The sequence below is a fragment of the Lepus europaeus genome, chromosome 1, assembly GCF_033115175.1.
Source record: "Lepus europaeus isolate LE1 chromosome 1, mLepTim1.pri, whole genome shotgun sequence".
NCBI classification, from domain to species: domain Eukaryota; kingdom Metazoa; phylum Chordata; class Mammalia; order Lagomorpha; family Leporidae; genus Lepus; species Lepus europaeus.
Window position 1 is genome coordinate 177,838,056 of NC_084827.1, and position 19,188 is coordinate 177,857,243.

Here is a 19,188-nt window from a genome sequence, read left to right on the forward strand (position 1 = left end):
GCCGCGCCCACACGCTCCGACCATGTCCCAGCCGTGTCTTCGCTAGCACGCTAGGTAGGGGTGCCAGTGACAGTTTCCTTGTCTTGGGCCAGGGAACACCCTGGGGGGCTGAGTCCTGCGCCCGCTGCCCTTCCCGGCTTGGGGGGCAGGGCAGCCGCTGGACTGCAGGCCCTGGACCAGGACGAGGCCCGGCGAGCGTGCGGGTTCCACAGTGAGGACCTGGGCGCTCTCTGGATCCTGAACGCTGGGCTGTCACAGCTGCGGGCGGTGCTGCCTCCCCGCCTGCCTGCCCTTGGCGCGGGGAAGGCCACGGCCTCTGACGGGGCGCCCAAAGGGGACTTCCACGGGCCAGGCTCCAGCCACGCTTGGCCTCTTGAAGGAGTGCGGGCCCCAGGGCAGAACGCAGAGCCCGGGGCACTGCGGGGCCTGGCGTGCCCCGGGTCGACCCTCTCTCCCTCTCCTCCCGGAGCAGCAGCTGGATCCCCCGCAGAAGGAGCGGCTCGGGGCCGCCCTCGCCGAGATGGACCGGCAGCTCAGGAAGCTGGCGGACACCCCCTGGCTGTGCCAGCCCCTGGAGCCCAGCGACGAAGAGGTACGTGGGTCCTAGGACTTTGGCTGGGGCCCCAGGTGCAGGGCTGTCTCCTCCGGGGTCCGCGCCGTGCAGCCCTGGGTTTGGGGCATCAGTCTGGCAACCCCCGGCCCGCCTTCTCAGGACTTCTCTTGAGCCCCTAGGGCGGGGGGCGGGGGAAGAGCTGGCTGTCAGTGTGGAGAGTGCCTGGGTGTGCAGCGCTGCCGCCCCAAGGAAGGAGGCAGGAGGACAGTGGGCAGCAGTGACGGATGGCAGCTCGCGGCATGGCTGTGACCACGCCCCACTCCACTCTTCTCTCTCTCGGGCTGGGGCGCAGATGGGACCCCAGGGCCTGCTGCGCCTGGAACAGAGTCCCCTGCCGCTGTAATGAGCTTGAGTGGAAAGAGCCCGGGGGAGGCTCTGGACGAGGGCAAACCTTGCTCTGCCGTGGGACCCCCCTTCCCTCGGGGCCGGACAGAGAGGGCCAGGAGTTGAGGCCATGCTGGGCGCCACCCGTGGCAGCTCAGTGGCTTCCCGGCGCGAGCCTGTGGCAGCACGTGTGTCCCGGCATTGGCGAGCGCTTGCTGAGTGACAGCTCGCGGGGCACGAGCTGTCTGTGAACAGGGCCAGGCCGTCAGAGCTGCTTCCACGGCTCCCTGGGAGTGTGCGTCTCTAGAGGATGACATCAGCTCTGAGTGTAACGTGACAGCCTGTGGTTCCAGATTAAGTGATGAGAACCGGGAAGCGGACAGTATCCTGGGGAGGCTGGAGGAGGACGGGGAAGCCCATGGAATTCTCCCAGTGGAAGCAAGCTAGAACCGCAGTGTCCTGGCCCCATGGCTGGCGCGCCGGAGTTGGTGCCCCAGCACTGGGGACTCGGAGACTTGTGTCGTCCCAACCGCTGGGGCTAGCATTTGATTCCTGACCTCAGCCAGACCTGAAGCCCCAGATGGTACTCGGGGGGTGAGAAACGGATCCAGCGGGGGCTCTGGGGTCAGAGGGCACGACTTTGGAAGAGAGCCCTTGCAAGAGGCTTGGCTGAAGCCGAGCGGGCACGCCGTGAGATCCTCCCTCTGCTTGCTTTGCCCTGCCGGCCGCCTGGCCCCGGGCTGGAAGGCAGGATAAGCCTTTTCCTCACAGAGCGTGTCCGGTCATCGCCTGCCAGAGGGCTACAAGGAGGCAGCTCACAGCGTGAAGCCCAGAGAACAGGAAAGTGCTTCCTTTCAAAGGGAAGGATTTCCAGATTGGGTTACAAAGGAAACCCAAATAAGCCGCCTACAGCTGCCCACGCGTGAGAAATGAGTGCAGGAAGCCTGAGACGGTTCCAAGGAAGCACACACACAGATGCAGTGCAGCAGTGTCGTGACAGTAACGTTACAGTCCTGCGGCCGTCAGCGGTGCGAGGGCCACTCCGCGTGGGCACAGTGCAGCAGTCGTGTTCCTGCGTACGCTCAAACTCGAGCTGATTGTAGGGCAAAACCCACGCGCTGGTCAGGGTCCCCCGGCCGGAACCGCAAGCCCCGGTGACGGGGAGTGACAGAGTCGTCAGAAACTGGCACGAGAGGCCAGTGTTCCCTTAGGCAGGACACGGGCTGAACATCCGCATGCGTGGTCTGGGTCTGCCACGGCGGGATTCTCGTCTTAGCTGCCGACTTCTCAGCGGCCTGTGCTCCTGGCCTGCGGCGGCTGCTGGGCCTGGCTGTGTGGCCTGTGAGCTGGCTGGTGCGCATGCGCCCGGTGTGCAGTTTACTTAGGTTTGCACTTCCGTCTCTAACTCTTGGCCTTGCTTCCTGGGGCTGTGGAGCGCCCACAGGTCTCCTCCTCGTTACTGCTGCCCCCCGGGCTCTGTGTTCAGGAATGATTTCCTGTCTGCTCGCGTGGCCCACTCTGTGGCTTTCCTGGGCTGTCTCGAGCGAGCTGCCGCAGGGGCCATGGAGACTGCCCCGGGTCAGTCTCACCTCCTCACTGCCCTGCCCGGGGTATGCAGGGACGAGTTCTTTGAGGGTGATCGCTCCCAGTGCTCGTAGTGAGAGCTGAGCACCCACACCAGCAGCTCAGCAGTGACGTGTGGAACCGTCGTGTCCCGGGCTGTGCGACTGGGGCTGCCAAGAAGCTTGTAAATCCCGAGAGTGGAAAACGCTCACCAGAAAGGCAGCACGGTCACTTTGAAACCAGTTTTCAAGGATTGATTGATTTGAAAAGCAGAGCTACACAGAAGGAGAGACACACAGAGAGAGGTCTTCCACCCGCTGGCTCACTCCCCAGATGGCCGCAACGGTCAGGCGTGGGCCAGGCCAAAGCCAGGAACCAGGAGCTTCTTGCAGGTCTCCCACGCAGGTGCAGGGGCCCAGGGACTTGGGCCATCTGCTGCTGCTTTCCCAGGCCACAGCAGGGAGCTGGACGGGAAGTGGAGCGGCCGGGATGCTGGTCGCAGGTGGCAGCTTAGCCTGCGACGCCACAGTGCCGGCCCCTAGACAGTTGTAAAGGCATTAAAGTGGTTCAGTGCAAGAACAGCTAGGGGAGTACAGCGGTGAAGGCCTGGGGGCACGAGACTGACCCTCGGTGTTTCTCGATGCCCCTATAGACCGTGATGCTGGACCCTTCCAAACGCGGCCGCAGCGGCAAGTTCCGCCTGGTGACCAAGTTTAAGAAGGAGAAGAACAACAGGAACAAGGAAGCGCGCAGCAGCCTGGGAGCCCCTGGTACCTGCTCTCCCTGGCTGTCCCCGGCTGCCCCTGGCTGCCGACTTGGGCTCATTTTCCTGGTCTCTGCTTTCCCCGGTCCCTGAGCTGTGACCCCCGTCCCTTGGCTGCACTGGCCCGCCTGTAGCTACAGACGACCCCTAGCTTGCTTTCCCTGGTGACGTTCGGGGGCTGGCCGCGGTCCCTGGAGGAGTCTCCTGAGACTTCAGGCGCTAGGCCCCGAGCCGTCCCGGCCGGCCCGACACGGGGTCCGCAGGGGGAGCTGGACCGCAGAGGTGACGAGACGTTCTCGGAGACGCGAAGTCTGTGCTCGCTGGGCTGGGGCTGCCGATTCCTGCAGAATCGCTGCGTTGATCGGAGGCCTGGTGATTGCGGGGCAGATGGAGAGCAGAGGCCGGATCGCCTTTGGGTCTAAATCGGGGCCTGAATCTGAGCAGCGAGGCCGCGGCCCGCACGCTGGGCGCCGGGCAGCTCCACGCCGCCATGGCCGTTTGCCCCCTCCGAGCTTTCCTCTTTGCGTGTTTGTCCAGAAGCTGGGTGTCCGTAACGACTGGCTCTGACTCCACGCTCTCTGGGTCTCTGCACGCCTCCCCTCTTGCCACGGGCCACAAGGGACTGCGACCCCTCCGCGGGCCGGGGAGAGCCGCCGTGGCCCCTGGCAGGAAGTGATGTCCGTGCCGCTCTACCCCTGCTTTGTTCTGCACTGGAGGGTGCTGGCTGCCGGGGCGTCTCGGGTGCTGGCCACCAGGGTGTCTGGGGAGCTGGCTGCTAGGGTGTCTTGGGTGTTGCTGGGGTGTCTTGGGTGCTGGCTGCTGGGGTGTCTTGGGTGCTGGCTGCTGGGGTGTCTTGGGTGCTGCTGGTTTTCTTGGGTGCTGCTGGGTTGTCTCAGGTGCTGGCTGCTGGGTTGTCTCGGGTGCTGCTGGGGTGTCTCAGGTGCTGGCTGCTGGGGCGTTGGGTGCTGGCCGCCGCGGTGTCGGGTGCTGGCTGCTGGGTTGTCTTGGGTGCTGGCCGCCGCGGTGTCGGGGGCTGGCCGCCACCTGCCTCGCGCTGGGCTCCGGGCACTCACGGCACCCGTGCTTTTCCGTCTCCGACAGTTCACCTCTGGGGCACAGAGGAGGTCGCTGCCTGGCTGGAGCACCTCAGTCTCTGTGAGTATAAGGACATCTTCACGAGGCACGACATCCGGGGCTCCGAGCTCCTGCACCTGGAGCGCAGGGACCTCAAGGTACTCCCACGGGCAGCTCCTGGGCCCCGCTCCGCCTCGTCCTTCCCCGGGCCGGCCGCGTCCCGGCCTCCAGGGCCCCTGTGCCTCGCGGGCCCTGGTGTGGGCCGCCGGGTGCCGGGGCTGCGCACCTCGGCCTGGGCGCTCGTGGCTGCGCCGCCACCGGTCATCTTAGCCTGGGCAGACAGGGAGCTCTTCATGTGAGGCCTGGCAGGGACGCGGCCCCCCTAACGCGTCCCAGCCGAAGCAGTCTGGTCCTGACAGCCCACGGGGTCTCACCAGCCGCACACGCGGGGCGGCTTGTGCGAGGCGGCTGCTGCCACTGCGTCTCGCGGGCAGGGCCAGTGGCCTGCGGCCTGGCGGGGCTGCCCCCGGACAGGGGGCTCTCTGAGGTCACCTGCTGTCCCTGGGCTCGCCCCTGACGTCATTGCCTTCGTAGGACACGGGAGCTGCGTGTGGGCACGCGCTCGACTGCCGTCTGCTTCCCTGTCTCCCGGCCTCCGTCCCTGTCCCCTCGCCGTGTGCGGGAGCCGAGTGCAGCCCGGGCCGGCATCCACGCTGCTGTGCTCTCTTGCAGGACCTCGGCGTGACCAAGGTGGGCCACATGAAGAGGATCCTCTGTGGGATCAGGGAGCTGAGCCGGAGCACCCCTGCCGCCGAGGCCTAGCCTTCGCCTTCTCGGCCTGCGTGGCCCGCGCCTCCCGCCGCTGAGGCCCGGAGGCGCTTTCTCATGGTGCTACTGCCCTCGCCAGCGACGGGAAGCCTCCTGTGGCCGTTCCCGGCGGCTCTGGGGGCAGGAACATACCAACATGGCTACCTTCGAACCACCACCTGTTCCAACGCGGAGTCTGCCCCGTCGTGGGCCCAGCCTGGGGGTGCCCCACCCCGGAACAGTCCGTGTGCCTGACAGCTGCCGCGGGTGGCCCCGCTGCTACCTTCCTGTTTGTCACCGTTCGGTTTGGACAACAAAGCTGCACTTTCCCGGTGGGAAGTGGCATGGATTTCTCTCCTGGGCTGGCTGTCCTGACGGTTCGAGAAGGAACTCACCCCTGCCTCGGGCCGGGCTCCCTGCTTGAGCCTCCGGTGAGACGGGCCACTGCCGCGGTGCCCCGCTGCTGTGGGGGTGGAGCTTGCGGCTCGTTCCGAGAGCACGAGCTGCTCCCCGGGGCAGGCAGGGGTGGCCGGGGCCTGAGGCCGGCTCTGTGGCCGAAGCCGCTGTTGGGCCGGTGTCTCTGGAGGTGTCCGTGGGGACCGTGTACTGCTCCTGAGCAGGTGGCTCTGAGCTGTCAGAGGGCAGTGCTGGTGCAGGGGAGATCCTGGGGAGAGGCGTCCTGCCTGTGGGACTGTCCCCAGGCTGCCAAGAGGGGCGTCACGCACACTGGTGTTGGACCTTGGTAAGGGTCATCCATGACCCAGCTCCTCGCCGGAGGAGGCCGCCGGCCTGAGGCTCTGCCCTCCATGGAGGACAGCGCCGTGTGGGTTTGAGTCACGCAGGATGCTGCGACAGAATCTGCTGCTAAGGGCGTCGGCCAGCGGAGCAGATGCCCCTGTATGTCGTGGGCGGGGCTCCCCGCTGGCGCGCCTTCAGGGACTGGCTTGGTTCCTGGGGGGACGTGCAGAATGAGATGGCGCAGTCCCTGCTGTGGCTGCTTGTTGTGTGTGCGACCGACTCGGCTGCCGAGAGCAGCCATATGTGATGGACGGAACCGGGGAGGAAAGAACCCGGCCCCGGAAGTCCTTTGCTTGCTGGAGTGGAGGTGGCTAGTGGGCGAGGGCCCGCACTGCCCGCCTGGCCCCTGCCTCCCTGGCGCAGGGGGCGTGAGAAGCAGGCAGTGGTGGCCCCTGGGGCCCAGCAGGGCCACCTGAGTGCTCGGTATCCTCTTGGGAAAGTGCTGGGTTTGGGTCGCGTGTTTGAAATTAATGTGTCGTTGATTAAAACAACACTGTTTACGTAAAAACCATTTTTCTAATTCTAACACGAGAAGTGACAAGCAGCGACCGCGTTCCCCGCATGCTGTGCCCTGGGCACCCGTGGGCCCGCCCTTGCCTGGGGGAGGCCGCTCCTCTGGAGTCGTGGAGAGCAAGGCGGGCAGGATCCCCGAAGGTGTCAGAGAGAAGGTTTCGTGCCCTCGGCGGGGCGCATCCCCTCGTATTTATAATCCTAATTTATACAGCGGCCGCCACGGCAGCAGAGCCTCTTGTATGGTTATGTACATAGCGCGGGTCTCAGTGCTGTAGATACGTTGTTCTGTGTATAATAAAGCAAGCCCGTTTCTGACCTTCCCCCGGCACCGTCCTGTCCTTGCCTGAGCCATCGCTCCTCCCCGGAGCCGAGCGCTTTAACAGCAGCTCCACTCGTCCACAGCTTGGAAGAGGAGCAGTGCCTTCGCGGTTCAGGGCGTGGGTTCTGACCCGTTAAAAACCCGAGGCGGGACCCACGCGGCCTTGGTTCTGGGCTGTGTGGAGTCCTGGTGTAGCCACGCCTTGGGTGGCTTTCATTCGCGTCTCTGGCCACGTGGGGGCGCGGCTGTCACAAGGTAAGTGGTACACGTGGACCAGCATCTACGAAGCCATACTTCTGGGTTACTGGAGAATTTTTTTCTTACAGACTTATTTTAAAGGCAGAATTACAGATTCTTTCATTCACTGGTTCACTCCTCAAATGAGTGCAAAAGCCAGGGGCCTAAACACTGTGGCCCCTTCCACTGTTTTGCCAGGCCTCTGATGGAGCAGCCAGGACTCCCACCGGCGCCGAATGGGATGCCAATGTTGACCCGCTCCGCCACAGCACTGGTCTGTACCAGGGACTCCTGGCCGGTCGCTGCCCCAGAGGGGAGGGACCCTGCCTGCATCCCGCGGCTTCCGGTCTGGTTACCTGTGGTGCTCCCGCAGTCTGCAGTGTTTCTAAATATAAACCGGACTTGGCTTCTGAAGTGTGCCTGGGAAAAAAGGCCGGAAGAGCTCCCCTCAAGCAAGCACAACGCGAAGCAGCCAGCAACTAAGGGTTACAGCCTTTTAAATGGTTTTATTTTTAATTTTTTTTTTTAACAAAATCTCCGCTTTCTCCCTGTGTATTTTACTCTGGCCCCAAACCAACCAACCAGGCCAGCACAGGAGCACAGCCTTCCCAGGGCCCTGCTGTGGGCAGGTGGGCGCCCCCTGCTGGACAGCACTGACACACCTGCTGGGTCGGCTGGCCTCGTCCCGGGGTTCACATGGTTCACCTCTGGGTGGGGCGTGTCAGTTAAAGCACAAGAAATGAGCGAGTGCTGGCACGCAGGAGGCTGGGCTTCAGCAGAGCTCGGACGGGGTTTCAAAGCTGTCCACAGAGCCACAGCCTGCAGCTCCCACGCTGGGCTCCGGAGGCTCGGGCAGAAACCCGCAGGAGGAGGGCTGAGCAGGAGCTGACCACCGTCCACCGGGAGGTGGGCATGGGCGCTACACTTCACAAGGATGCGGTAGGTCTTGGGAGCACAGGTCCCGGGGGCCCACAGCTTTGACACGGGCGCTCAGTCCCGTGTTCCAGTATAGTCCACGCTGAGGGGTCAGCCGTGAGCTCCACTTGCAGTTTCTTCTCCACGTCCACTTTGCTTTGAGCCCACCCAGGAGAGCCCTCTGCCCTCGGACGGGGACACGCGTGTCTTGAGGGCCCTGGCTCCCACACTCCAGGGTGGTGCCAGCCAGTGAGGGAGGGGCGGGACCAAGGTGGAAGTCAAGAGCGCCCCTCCTGTCCCTGCAGAGGCCTGGGAGTCTCGGGACAGGACTAGGAAGGGGTGGTGGTGGTGGTGACAGAACCCACATCCACAGAGCTCTAGGGAAGGCCGCTGGAGCAGGTACGGCGTGAGCTTGGCGTGCGTTGGCACCTGTATGGCAGGACCTGTGCCAGCCCCGTGGCAGGACAAGGCGACCGGGCCCGCCTGCCCATCCTAGGGGAGATGTCCCTTTGCTCATCCGATGGATCTGAGGCTACGTAGGCTGCCACCTTGTCAATCAGGACAGAACAAGGCAGCTTTCCCAGCGTCACTGGACAGGGTTCCCAGGAGCACGGAGCCTGGTGCTACTGGAAACTGCCCACGTGGATGGAGAGAGACGCTTCGGGTCCTCGGGACCGGGCGGGCCCCTCTGCACTGCTGCTGTGCACACGGAGGGCTTCTTGGCTGCGGGAGACACACAGGCTGTCACTGACGCGCGGTTGGCGGGTTGCAGGCCCTGGACCAATGGCACCATGCATCCTCAGTTCTAGGGGTCGAGGACTGGCTGCAGGCCAGCGGCAAACCACTCCACCGGGAACCCTCCCACCAACCCCATGGTCACAGCACAGCTCTAGGCCTCCCCCCGCCTGCTAGGTAGCAGTTACCTGTCCTCACTTCATACCTGCAGGGGACAGTCACAGAGAGCCGGGCTCGGACACAGCTAGAATCCTCGCACGCACCTGCCACGAGCCACCACCCTGACTCCACCCAGCTGTGGGCGTACCCTGCGCCTGGCTTCCTTTGTTCCACCTGCTGGCTGTGAGGCTGTCCCTGTGTGCGTGCGTGTGTATGGGTGTACCGGGGCGCTCAGTCCTTCCCACTGGGCCCTCTGCGCCCCCCACTTCTGAGCAGCCTTTCAGCTCTGTCCTGGGTCTCGCATTAAGAACACGCCCGCCCGCTGGGGGGCACGGCCCGGGGGGGGGGGCAGGGCGGGGCAGCTGGAGGAGCCCCTGCTGCACATCCAAGGTGGGGGCAGCAAATCCACAGCCCCAGCAGGGGACAGGCGGCCCAGGTCCTGCCCCGCGGCCGGGCTGCTCCCGCATTTCCTCTGAGCTGGACGCTCAGTCCTTCCCTGTGCCTCGGTGGCTGCTTAGTGCCCACCTGTGGATTTGTTTCCAGAATCGCAGCCGCGCCCTGTGAGCCACACTGCCGCCTGCGGAACCTGTGCCACAGCCACCGCACACTCCCTGACAGGGACACCCGGGATCCACACGGAGCTCCCGCATGTGGATGGGGGCGCACATCGCAGTAAGAAAGGGCGGGCCATCCAGCCGCCTCTGTGTCTGCAAGGGGGCCGCTGCCCACTCTCCTGCACTCGTCCCTCCAGGGGGCTGTGACGGGGACGGGAGGCGACACTGCGCCGTGAGCTTCCTGGGTGGTTCTGGACTTGGAAGCGTGAAGCTCTCTCCAAAAAGTTAATAAAAGTGAAAATGGGGAGAAACACGGCACTCACAGCTGTTCTGACGCAAACAGAGCCACGAGGCCGAGGGCAGGTACGGCCTCGGCACAGGGGAAGTGAGGGTGACTCAGGACAGCAGCCTGGCGACTGCAAAGCCTGCCAAGGAGCCAACGTGACAAGTCCGTGACGTGGAGAAAGCCATGTGTCAGACGCATAGGGAACTTCACATGCGACACTATGCATGTACGACTTAGGCAAGAAAACCCCGACAGCTGCTTCTGGGTCAGGGGCCACCGGGCCTTGCGAGGTGCAGAGCTGGGGAGTGGGTGGAGAAGCGAGTTTCCTGCTCCCGAGACAGGCTGTGGCAGGGAGGGTGCTGCCCGGGGCACACGGAGAGCACACGCGTCCCTCCCCTCTCCCAGCCCGCTGCTGCTCTGAGCCCTCTGCTCACTGCTGGCCCACAATGCCCGCCCTGCAGGGAGGGGACGGCTGGGGGGCCCGCCCCGCGGGGAGGGGACGGCAGAGGCCACGGCACAAGTCTCCATAGGCAAAGTGGAAGCCCGTCAAGGCAGGAGCAGGCAGGACAGGAAGGGCAGCAAGAGGGGCTGCAGGAGCCGGGGTGTGGCTGCGCCAGGTGCCTCTGCGGGATGTCCCGCAGTCCGCAGATGACACCAAAGGGTATGGCAGAGACCCGGCCTGTGCGAGCCGGACAGAGGTGGCCAAGGTGAAGAGGTGTGCGTGGAAGAACAGCCCTGGCTGCGGGGAGGCCGCGAGCCCAGAGTGGCTCAGGATTTGAGGCGAGGCTGGCGGAGGCCGGGAGGCGGGGCGAGGCTGCACACGGGAGGAAGGAGGAAGGTGCTGTCACCCCCAAGAGCAGGTAACCCGGGCTCCGTGGAGGCAGCCTGCAGCACAGCCAGGGGAACCAGAGTCGGCATGTGTCCGTCTGTCTGTCTGTCCGTCCGTCCGTCCGCGGTTACCTTCTCTTTCTCCCCAGGGCGAGCTGTTTCTGCTTTTCTTTTCCAGTGTCATCTCTGATGGTGCTGAAGTCCTCGTCGTCGTCGGCAAGGAGATTCTGCATTGCAAAACAAGCCAAGCTTTCACTCTCCAGCCTCCGTTTGGAAGGAGACACAGGTCACACTGATAACTGGGAACGCTTTTAAAGGCAGCAGCTCCACAGGACCTCCCCAGGGTGCGGCCGAGAGACAAGGACGTGGCCCAGGGCCGTCAGCGCTCTCACACCTGAGTCAGCCGCAGCGAAGGCGGGGTGGACACAGGTCTGAGGGCCCTCATCTTGAGCATCAAATACAAACTACGAATACAGCTTTCCTGGAGGGGGACCCAGCCCCCCGGCTGCGTCTAGGGAGGAACCCAGTTTCGTCTTGCCTTCAGCATCCGTCAGGTCTTCTCACCTGTGGGATTCTCTGTCTGGCTCTCCGTCCGGTCCCTGGCCTGTCCGTGAGCCTGCCTCCGAGCTACACTGCCACTACCATGAATAACATCTCAACACGGCAAAGGCAAGGGCGCCGGCCCTGCTGTCATGTGAAAGGCCGAGTTAGGGACAGAGATCTTCCCTCCGCTTATTCACTCGCCCCCAGATCAGCACATCAGCTGCGGCTTGGCCGCCGGAGCCAGGAGCTTCTTCCCGGTCTCATGTGGGCGCAGGGGCCCAAGCACACGGGCTGTCTTTGGCTGCTCTCCCAGGCCATAGCAGAGAGCGGGATCGGAAGTGGAGCAGCCGGGACATGAACTGGCATCCATATGGGATGCTGGCGTCATCAGCAGTAGCTTAACCAGCTACTCCACAGCACCAGCCCCGAATGCTTAATACTAAATTGTATCCTACATCTCTTATAAATCTGTCCAATTAGCCATGTGATTTTTCTTCCTTAACCAAGTAACACCTTGGATTTCATGATATACGTTTATGTGAGAAAGAGGCGGAGAGAGAGCGTGCCCTCTGCTGGGGCACTTCACAAACGCCTACAATGGCTGGGCATAGGCCAGATGCCACAGAGGAGCTTGGAATGCAATCCGGGGCTCCCTTCGGGGTGGCAGGGACCCAGCTCCTTGAGCCATCACTGGAGCCTCCCTCCCAGGGTCTCACTGGTGGGAGGCTGCAGACAGAGCCAGAGCTGAGAAAGCCCAGGCTTTCCAATGTGGGCGCCTTGACTGCCAGGCCAAATGCCTGCTCCCCACAACACAGTCTGCAAAAAATATTTATTTATCTGAAACACAGAGATGGATCTGCCATCCCTTGCGTCACTGAATCAGAACGGAGTCCAGACCGCCCACACTGACTTGATCCATCACCTGCTGGCCCTGGTGCACACGAGCAGAAGGCTGGAACTGAGGGCCAGGCTGGGCTCGAGTGCGGGCGTTCTGACAGGAGATGTGCGTGGCGGCTGCACTGGAACTGCTGTGCCTGCCTTCCATAATATATTTTTTTTTTTTTGGGGGGAGGGGGACAGGCAGAGTTAGACAGTGAGAGAGAAAGAGAGACAGAGGGAAAGGTCTTCCTTCCATTGGTTCACCCCCTAAGTGGCCACTATGGCCAGCGCGTTGCAGCCGATGCGCTGTGCTGATCTGAAGCCAGGAGCCAGGTGCTTCCTCCTGGTCTCCCATGCGGGTGCAGGGCCCAAGCACTTGGGCCATCCTCCACTGCCTTCCCGGGCCACAGCAGAGAGCTGGCCTGGAAGAGGGGCAACCGGGATAGAATCCGGCGCCCTGACCGGGACTAGAACCCAGGGTGCCGGCGCCACAGGTGGAGGATTAGCCTATTGAGCCACGGTGCCGGCCCATAATATATTCTTGACACTGCATTCTCGTGTTCTTTGGATAAAACCATTCGTTGTCACACAGTAATATTTTCTTAAAGCATACAAGCTGGGTTAGATTTGCTGGCATTTTATTTAGAATTTCACATTTATGGTCGTAAGTGAAAATGACCTATATTTTCATTTACTGCCCCTAGCAGCTGTGGTGTTGTGGTTTGGCTTCCCTATTTTTAAAACCCATTCTCGGCCGGCGCCGCGGCTCACTAGGCTAATCCTCTGCCTTGCAGCACTGGCACACCGGGTTCTAGTCCCGGTTGGGGCACGGATCCTGTCCCGGTTGCCCCTCTTCCAGGCCAGCTCTCTGCTGTGGCCCAGGAGTGCAGTGGAGGATGGCCCAAGTGCTTGGGCCCTGCACCCCATGGGAGACCAGGAGAAGCACCTGGCTCCTGCCATTGGATCAGCGCGGTGCGCCGGCCGCAGCGTGCTACCGCGGCGGCCATTGGAGGGTGAACCAACGGCAAAAAGGAAGACCTTTCTCTCTGTCTCTCTCACTGTCCACTCTGCCTGTCAAAAAAAAAACAAAAAACAAAAAACAAAAAACATTCTCTGGAATAATTTGCATAAATGGGGTTATCTGTGTCTCAAAGAGTTGGTAGAACTTACCTATAAAATCATCCGCTGCTCTTCCTTGTCACAGTGAGAAATCTGTTGTGAAACAACTTACCTTAACGCCAATAGTATCTCCATCTTTCAAGTAATATGGCGGCCCCTGCAGATTGTCCTGCTTTTTCTTCTTTTTCCTCTTGGTAACTTGCTGATTCTGTAGGAGAATGAAACATCTTAAACAAAACTGCATCTCAAATTCTTACCAAGTTCCCTATCACTGTGCAAAATTCTAGTTAACCTAACAGCTGTGTCAACACGCCTCACAACCTTACCCAGCTAGATATCGGGAGCCATTCAAACTTCTCAGGGAAGTACTTGGCAATTTCAATTTTCTCCACAGGAAGAGAATAGAAACTGGCCACTCTCTGCCTCAGGGAGCAGGCAGTCCAGCCTCGGGCAGTGTCCCACACCACGTCCAGGGCCGGGGCATAGGCCCTCTCTGCAGGGATGCGCATCTGCGTCCTGAGTAGCACGTCCTGGGGGCTGCACCAGAAAACAGTCAGCGTCAGAGTTAACCCAAGTGACATGAAAATGCACTGCAGCTGCGGACACTGACACCTCCGCCCACCAAGCACAACATCCACTTCCTCTGCAGCTATTCAAACAGCTGAAAAGGAAGGAATTCTTTCTATGAAGCCAGCATCACCTTAATTCCTAAACCTGACAAAGAAGCAACAGAGAACGAGAACTGTAGACCAATTTCCCTGATGAACAGAGATGCAAAAATCCTCAACAAAATTCCAGCCAATGGAATCCAACAACACATCAGAAAGATCATCTACCTGGACCAAGTGGGATTTACCCCTGGTATGCAGGGATGGTTCAACATTAGCAAATCAATACATGTGATACATCCCATCAACAAACTGAAGAACAAAAACCACATCCCATCAACAAACTGAAGAACAAAAACCGTAAGATTATCTCAACAGGTGCAGAGAAAACATCTGATAAAATACAACACCCTTTCATGATGAAAACCCTAAGAAAATTGGGAATAGAAGGAACATTCCTCAACACATTCAAGGCAATTTATGACAAACCCATAGCCAGCATATATTGAATGGAGAAAGTTTGGAAGCATTCCCACTGAGATCCAGAACCAGACAAGGATGCCCACTCTCACCCTTGACACCACTGCTATTCAATATAGTTCTGGAAGTTTTTAGAGCCATTAGGCAAGAAAAGTAAATCGAAGGGATACAAACTGGGAAGGAGGAAATCAAACTAACCCTATTTGCAGATGACACGATTCTATATATAGGGAATGCAGAAGATTCCACCAAGAGACTACTGGAACTCATAAGAGTTGGGTAAAGTAGCAGGGTATAAAAACAGTACCCCCAAATCAACAGCCTTTGTATACAAAGCCAATGCCAAGGTGGAGACTGAGCTGCTAAGATCAATCCCATTCACAATAGCTACCAAAAAAAAAAAAAAAAAAAATCAAACACCTTGGAATAAATTTAACCAAGGATCTCAAAGATCTCTATGATGAGAATTATAAAACATTACAGAAATAGAAGATACCAAAAAATGGAAAAATATTCCATGTTCATGTACTGGAAGAATCAGTATCATCAGAATGTCCACTCTTTGGAAAGCAATTACAGATTCAATGTGATAACAATCAAGATACCAAAGACATTCTTCTCAGATCTGGAAAAAATGATGCTGACATTCATACAGAAACATGGGAGACCTCGGATAGCTAAAGCAATCTTTTTTTTTTTTTTTTTGACAGGCAGAGTGGATAGTGAGAGAGAGAGACAGAGAGAAAGGTCTTCCTTTTTGCCGCTGGTTCACCCTCCAATGGCCGCTGCGGCCGGCGCATCGCGCTGATCCGAAGGCAGGAGCCAGGTGCCTCTCCTGGTCTCCCATGCGGGTGCAGGGCCCAAGCACTTGGGCCATCCTCCACTGCCTTCCCGGGCCATAGCAGAGAGCTGGCCTGGAAGAGGGGCAACTGGGATAGAATCTGGCACCCCAGCCGGGACTAGAACCTGGTGTGCCGGCACCGCAAGGCGGAGGATTAGCCTGTTAAGCCACGGCGCCGGCCGCTAAAGCAATCTTACACAACAAAAACAAAGCCGGACATATCACAATACCAGATTTGAAAACATACTACAATGCAGTTGTAATTAAAACAGCCTGGTATTCCTACAAAAAGAGATGGCTAGACCAATGGAACAGCACAGAAATACCAGGAATCAATCTAAGCATCTATAGCCAACTTCTATTTGACTAAGGAGCTAAAACCAATCCCTGGAGCAAGGATTGGCTCAAGCCAGTCTCTTCAACAAATGGTGCTGGGAAAACTGGATTTCCAAAAGCAGAACTATGAAGAAGACCCCTACCTTACACTCTACACAAAAATCCACTCAACATGGATTAAAGATCTAAATCTATGACCTGATGCCATCAAATTATTAGAGAACATTAGAGAAGCCCTGCAAGATATAGGCACAGGAAAAGACTTCTTGGAAAAGACCCCAGAGGCACAGGCACTCAAAGCCAAAATTAACAATTGGGATTACATCAAATTGAGAAGTTTCTGTACTGCAAAAGAAACAGTCAGGAAAGTGAAGAGGCAACCGACAGAATGGGAAAAGATATTTGCAAATTATGCAACCGATAAAGGATTAATAACCAGAATCTACAAAGAGATCAAGGAACTCCACAACAAAACAAACAACCCACTTAAGAAATGGGCCAAGGACCTAAATAGACATTTTTCGAAGAGGAAATCCAAACGGGCAACAGACATGTGAAAAAATGCTCAGGATCACTAGCTGTCAGGGGAATGCAAATTAAATCTACAATGAGGTTTCACCTCACCCCAGGTAGAATAGCTTTCATACAAAAATCAACAAACAACAAATCCTAGCGAGAATGTGGGGAAAAAGGTACCCTAATCCATTATTGGTGGGAATGCAAACTGGTAACACCATTATGGAAGACAGTATGGACATGCCTCAGAAATCTGAATATAGCCCTATCACAAGACCCTACCATCCCACTCCTTGGAATTTACCCAAGGAAAATGAAACCAGCAAATAAAAGAGTTATCTGTACCCCAATGTTTACTGTAGCTCAATTCACAACAGCTAAGACATAGAATCACTTTAAATGCTTGTTAACTCAAGACTGGATAAAGAAATTATGAGACATATATATTATGGAATACTACACAGTAGTGAAAAAAATGAAATTCGGTAGTTTGCAACAAAATGGGTGAATCTGGGAAACATTATACCTAGTGAAATAAGCCAGACCCAAAGGGACAAATACCGTATGTTCTCCCTGATCTGTGAGAACTAATAGAGCACCTAAAACGAAATCTGCAGGAGGGAAACTGACACTTCAAGGTCAGTTCAAGTCATCCCCTCTTATCTCGACTGCTGAGGAACTGTTTCATTTTGTTGTTTTTTTTTCTTCATACTATTTGTTGAATCCTTTACTTAATCATATGTGTTAAAGTCTATTGAGGATGGATCTCAGTAAAAAAAAAAAATAGGAATAAGAGAGAGGAGGAAGTTTGTAACTGTAAAGTTGTATAGTTCTGCATACATTTCTATGGACTTACTTCTAAGGGCATAGTTTAAAAACTTGTCATGGGACCCCAAATCCCATTAAGCTGGGTGGTAAAAATGCCATCTTAAGTGTTCAAGTGATCATATAAATAGGATCAAGTGTTAGGTAATAATAATAGTAGATAGAATCAAAGAGAGAATGTTCCAACATGGGAAGCAGTCCACACAGCCAACTCATAGAATGACAATGGCTTTAAGTAATACTCTGATCTCAGAATCAGCCCTTAAGGTTTCCTGGTCTGGCTGAAAAGCCCGTGAAAGCATTTCAGGCATGGAGAGCCAAGACACTGTGGCAGAAAATGTTCTACATGAAGGATCTCTGTGGGTGAGACCCCAGCGGAAAGAAGTGGCCATCAGAGAAGGATGTACTTTTCTCTAAAGGGAGGAGAGAACTTCCACTTTGCTTATGGCCTTGTCCAAACACTGACAAGAGTCTGTGGACTTGAAAGGCTTCCATAACCTAGGCAGCTCATGACAGAGCCTCGGGTGGTCACTGATGTCATAGATAAGAGTGTTAATTGTTAAATTAACAACAGGAGTCACTGTGCACTACTCCGCATTCAGGACCTCTGTCCTCAATGGGTTGTGTTATGAGAGTTAACTGTAATACTAGTTCTCAAACAGCTGTGTGTGTGTGCAAATTGTTGAAATCTTTACTTAGTATAGAGTTGGTCTTCTGTGTACAAAGTTAGCTGAAAATGAATCTTAATGGAGAATGGGACTGGGAAGGGGAGAGGGAGGAGGAGAGGTGGGAGTGTGGATGGGAGGGCGGGTATGGTGGGAAGAATAACTGTATTCCTAAAGTTGTACTTATGAAATTTGTATTCCTTAAAAAAATTAATTAAAAATGCACAGTAACCACTGGGACACTGACATCTTCCCCCTCCCCCCAAGGAAAATGCCCAACCCTCTTCTAGTGCTAGTTAAAATCGACCAGAAGGTCCTTGCAGGCTGAAGCGTGCGTAAGCAGCAAAGTGACCCTCAATCACCTTTCTGATGTGGGCAGACAAAACCCCCTCATTAGAATGTTAAATCTCCACCCTCAACTGCACAAGCAATGCACATAACCTACACGGTAACATGGGAGCATGTAGACCCACCCCTTTAGGGATATTCACAACCATTCCCAGAGCTTCTGTGGAACCTAAAATGCCTAACTTCCTGAAAAGCAAGCTCTAGAAGACTTGCAATTCCTGGTTGTGTGGGCAGCCTGGTTTCTGGCCAGGAGACCACCGTGTTCCCTGTCTTGGCCAACTCAAATCTATTCCTTTCTGCTTGCAGCTCAAACTGTTTTCCCTGGCACACAAGCTAGATAAGAAACCCTCAGATTTTTCTGTCCAATTACAAATTTTGGCAACTGCAAAATTAGCTTCTTCCCTTTGGAGAGCTAATGATGGCTGCTCAGGTGCCAGACCTCTGAGGACGGACATGGGGGAGAGTGCCTTGTTGCCTGGGACAATCTGGTCGGGTGGTGTCTATTCCCAGAGGCGACATTCTTGGTTTCTGTCTCCCTGGAGTTTTCAGTGCAGAAACATCTCTGCTGTGTTAGATGAGTGCTGTCTGAGGGCTGGGCTCTTCAGTCCCCGGGTAGACAGGCAGCTCACGTTTGACCCAAGTTTGACCTAATCCTGAGGTCAAACCCCCATGTTTGACCCAATCCCGACAGATTTGCAATCTTCCCAGGGTATATTTATTGAGATAGTGTGGTGCAGTAGGTCAAGTCATCCCTTGCAATACCACTACCCCATATCAGAGCGCCTATTTGAATCCTGGCTGCTCCACTTCCAACCCTGCTTCCTGCTAATGTGCTTCAGAGGGAGAGACAATGGCCTGGATGTCACCAGATGGGAGACCGGGATGGGTGGAGTTCTTGGCTCCTGCCTTCAGCCTGGCCCAGACCTGGCTGTTGTGGGAATTTGGGGAGTGACCTGGTAGATGGATAATCTGTCTCTTTGCCTTTCAAACAAATAAAAGGGGTAACTTTTGAACATTAGAGGACTGAATAGTTCAAGTCCTCTAGTCCTGAGGTGCTCATTAAAATTGATAGTGTGGGATTATGAGTCATCAGTCAGCTTTTCCACAATGCAGCCCCTTAGGTATATGTGAAAGACCTGGAGGCACGTTGGAACCAATGTGAAAGAGAAAAAACCTTTTTTAAAATTATACGATGTCATGGCCCTAATATGCTTTTGGGTCAAATGACAAATGGCCTTGTCTTATAAAACATGTTACAGTTAGACTTTGTAAAAAGGGAAGCCAATGAGGGCAAATCCCTTTGGGAAGCTTTTATAATTTTGTTTTGCAACAGGAATTTGAAAAGACAAAGTAAGATGTCAGTGCACAAAGGGATGAACTGAAACCCTTAGAGACCCCAGCAGATGAAGGCCTCTTGAATCAGATGGCACAGCCTCCACCCTCCCCACCGCCGGGGGCAGCAGCAGGGTCTGTGCCCATAACCTCCCTTATCACATGAGGCTGAGGTACTTTCCCAACCTCTGCCTGACCCAGGGAAGGC

At 56.8% G+C, this 19,188-nt stretch overlaps 2 protein-coding genes across 8 annotated transcripts in view; one reads left to right on the forward strand and one right to left on the reverse strand.

Annotated features, from left to right (window-relative positions):
• Nucleotides 1-6,775, forward strand: part of DGKD (diacylglycerol kinase delta) — a 114,205-nt gene extending 107,430 nt beyond the window's left edge. The window contains exons 27-30 of one of the 2 annotated variants that reach the window (XM_062193587.1): nucleotides 473-592; nucleotides 3,153-3,270; nucleotides 4,365-4,495; nucleotides 5,070-6,775. In XM_062193587.1, coding sequence (XP_062049571.1) covers nucleotides 473-592; nucleotides 3,153-3,270; nucleotides 4,365-4,495; nucleotides 5,070-5,159 — 459 coding nt within the window. In that variant the 3' untranslated portion in view covers nucleotides 5,160-6,775. The remainder of the gene's footprint in view (nucleotides 1-472; nucleotides 593-3,152; nucleotides 3,271-4,364; nucleotides 4,496-5,069) is intronic. The other variant, XM_062193596.1, reaches the window with a different exon arrangement.
• A 740-nt stretch (nucleotides 6,776-7,515) lies between these two features.
• The window catches only part of USP40 (ubiquitin specific peptidase 40), a 109,766-nt gene continuing 98,093 nt past the window's right edge, over nucleotides 7,516-19,188 (reverse strand). For all 6 annotated transcript variants that reach the window (XM_062193638.1, XM_062193622.1, XM_062193631.1 and 3 more), the window contains 4 exons: nucleotides 13,356-13,566; nucleotides 13,142-13,237; nucleotides 10,621-10,715; nucleotides 7,516-8,649 (listed from right to left, as the gene is read on the reverse strand). In XM_062193638.1, the coding sequence (XP_062049622.1) occupies nucleotides 8,550-8,649; nucleotides 10,621-10,715; nucleotides 13,142-13,237; nucleotides 13,356-13,566 (502 nt within the window). In that variant the 3' untranslated portion in view covers nucleotides 7,516-8,549. The remainder of the gene's footprint in view (nucleotides 8,650-10,620; nucleotides 10,716-13,141; nucleotides 13,238-13,355; nucleotides 13,567-19,188) is intronic.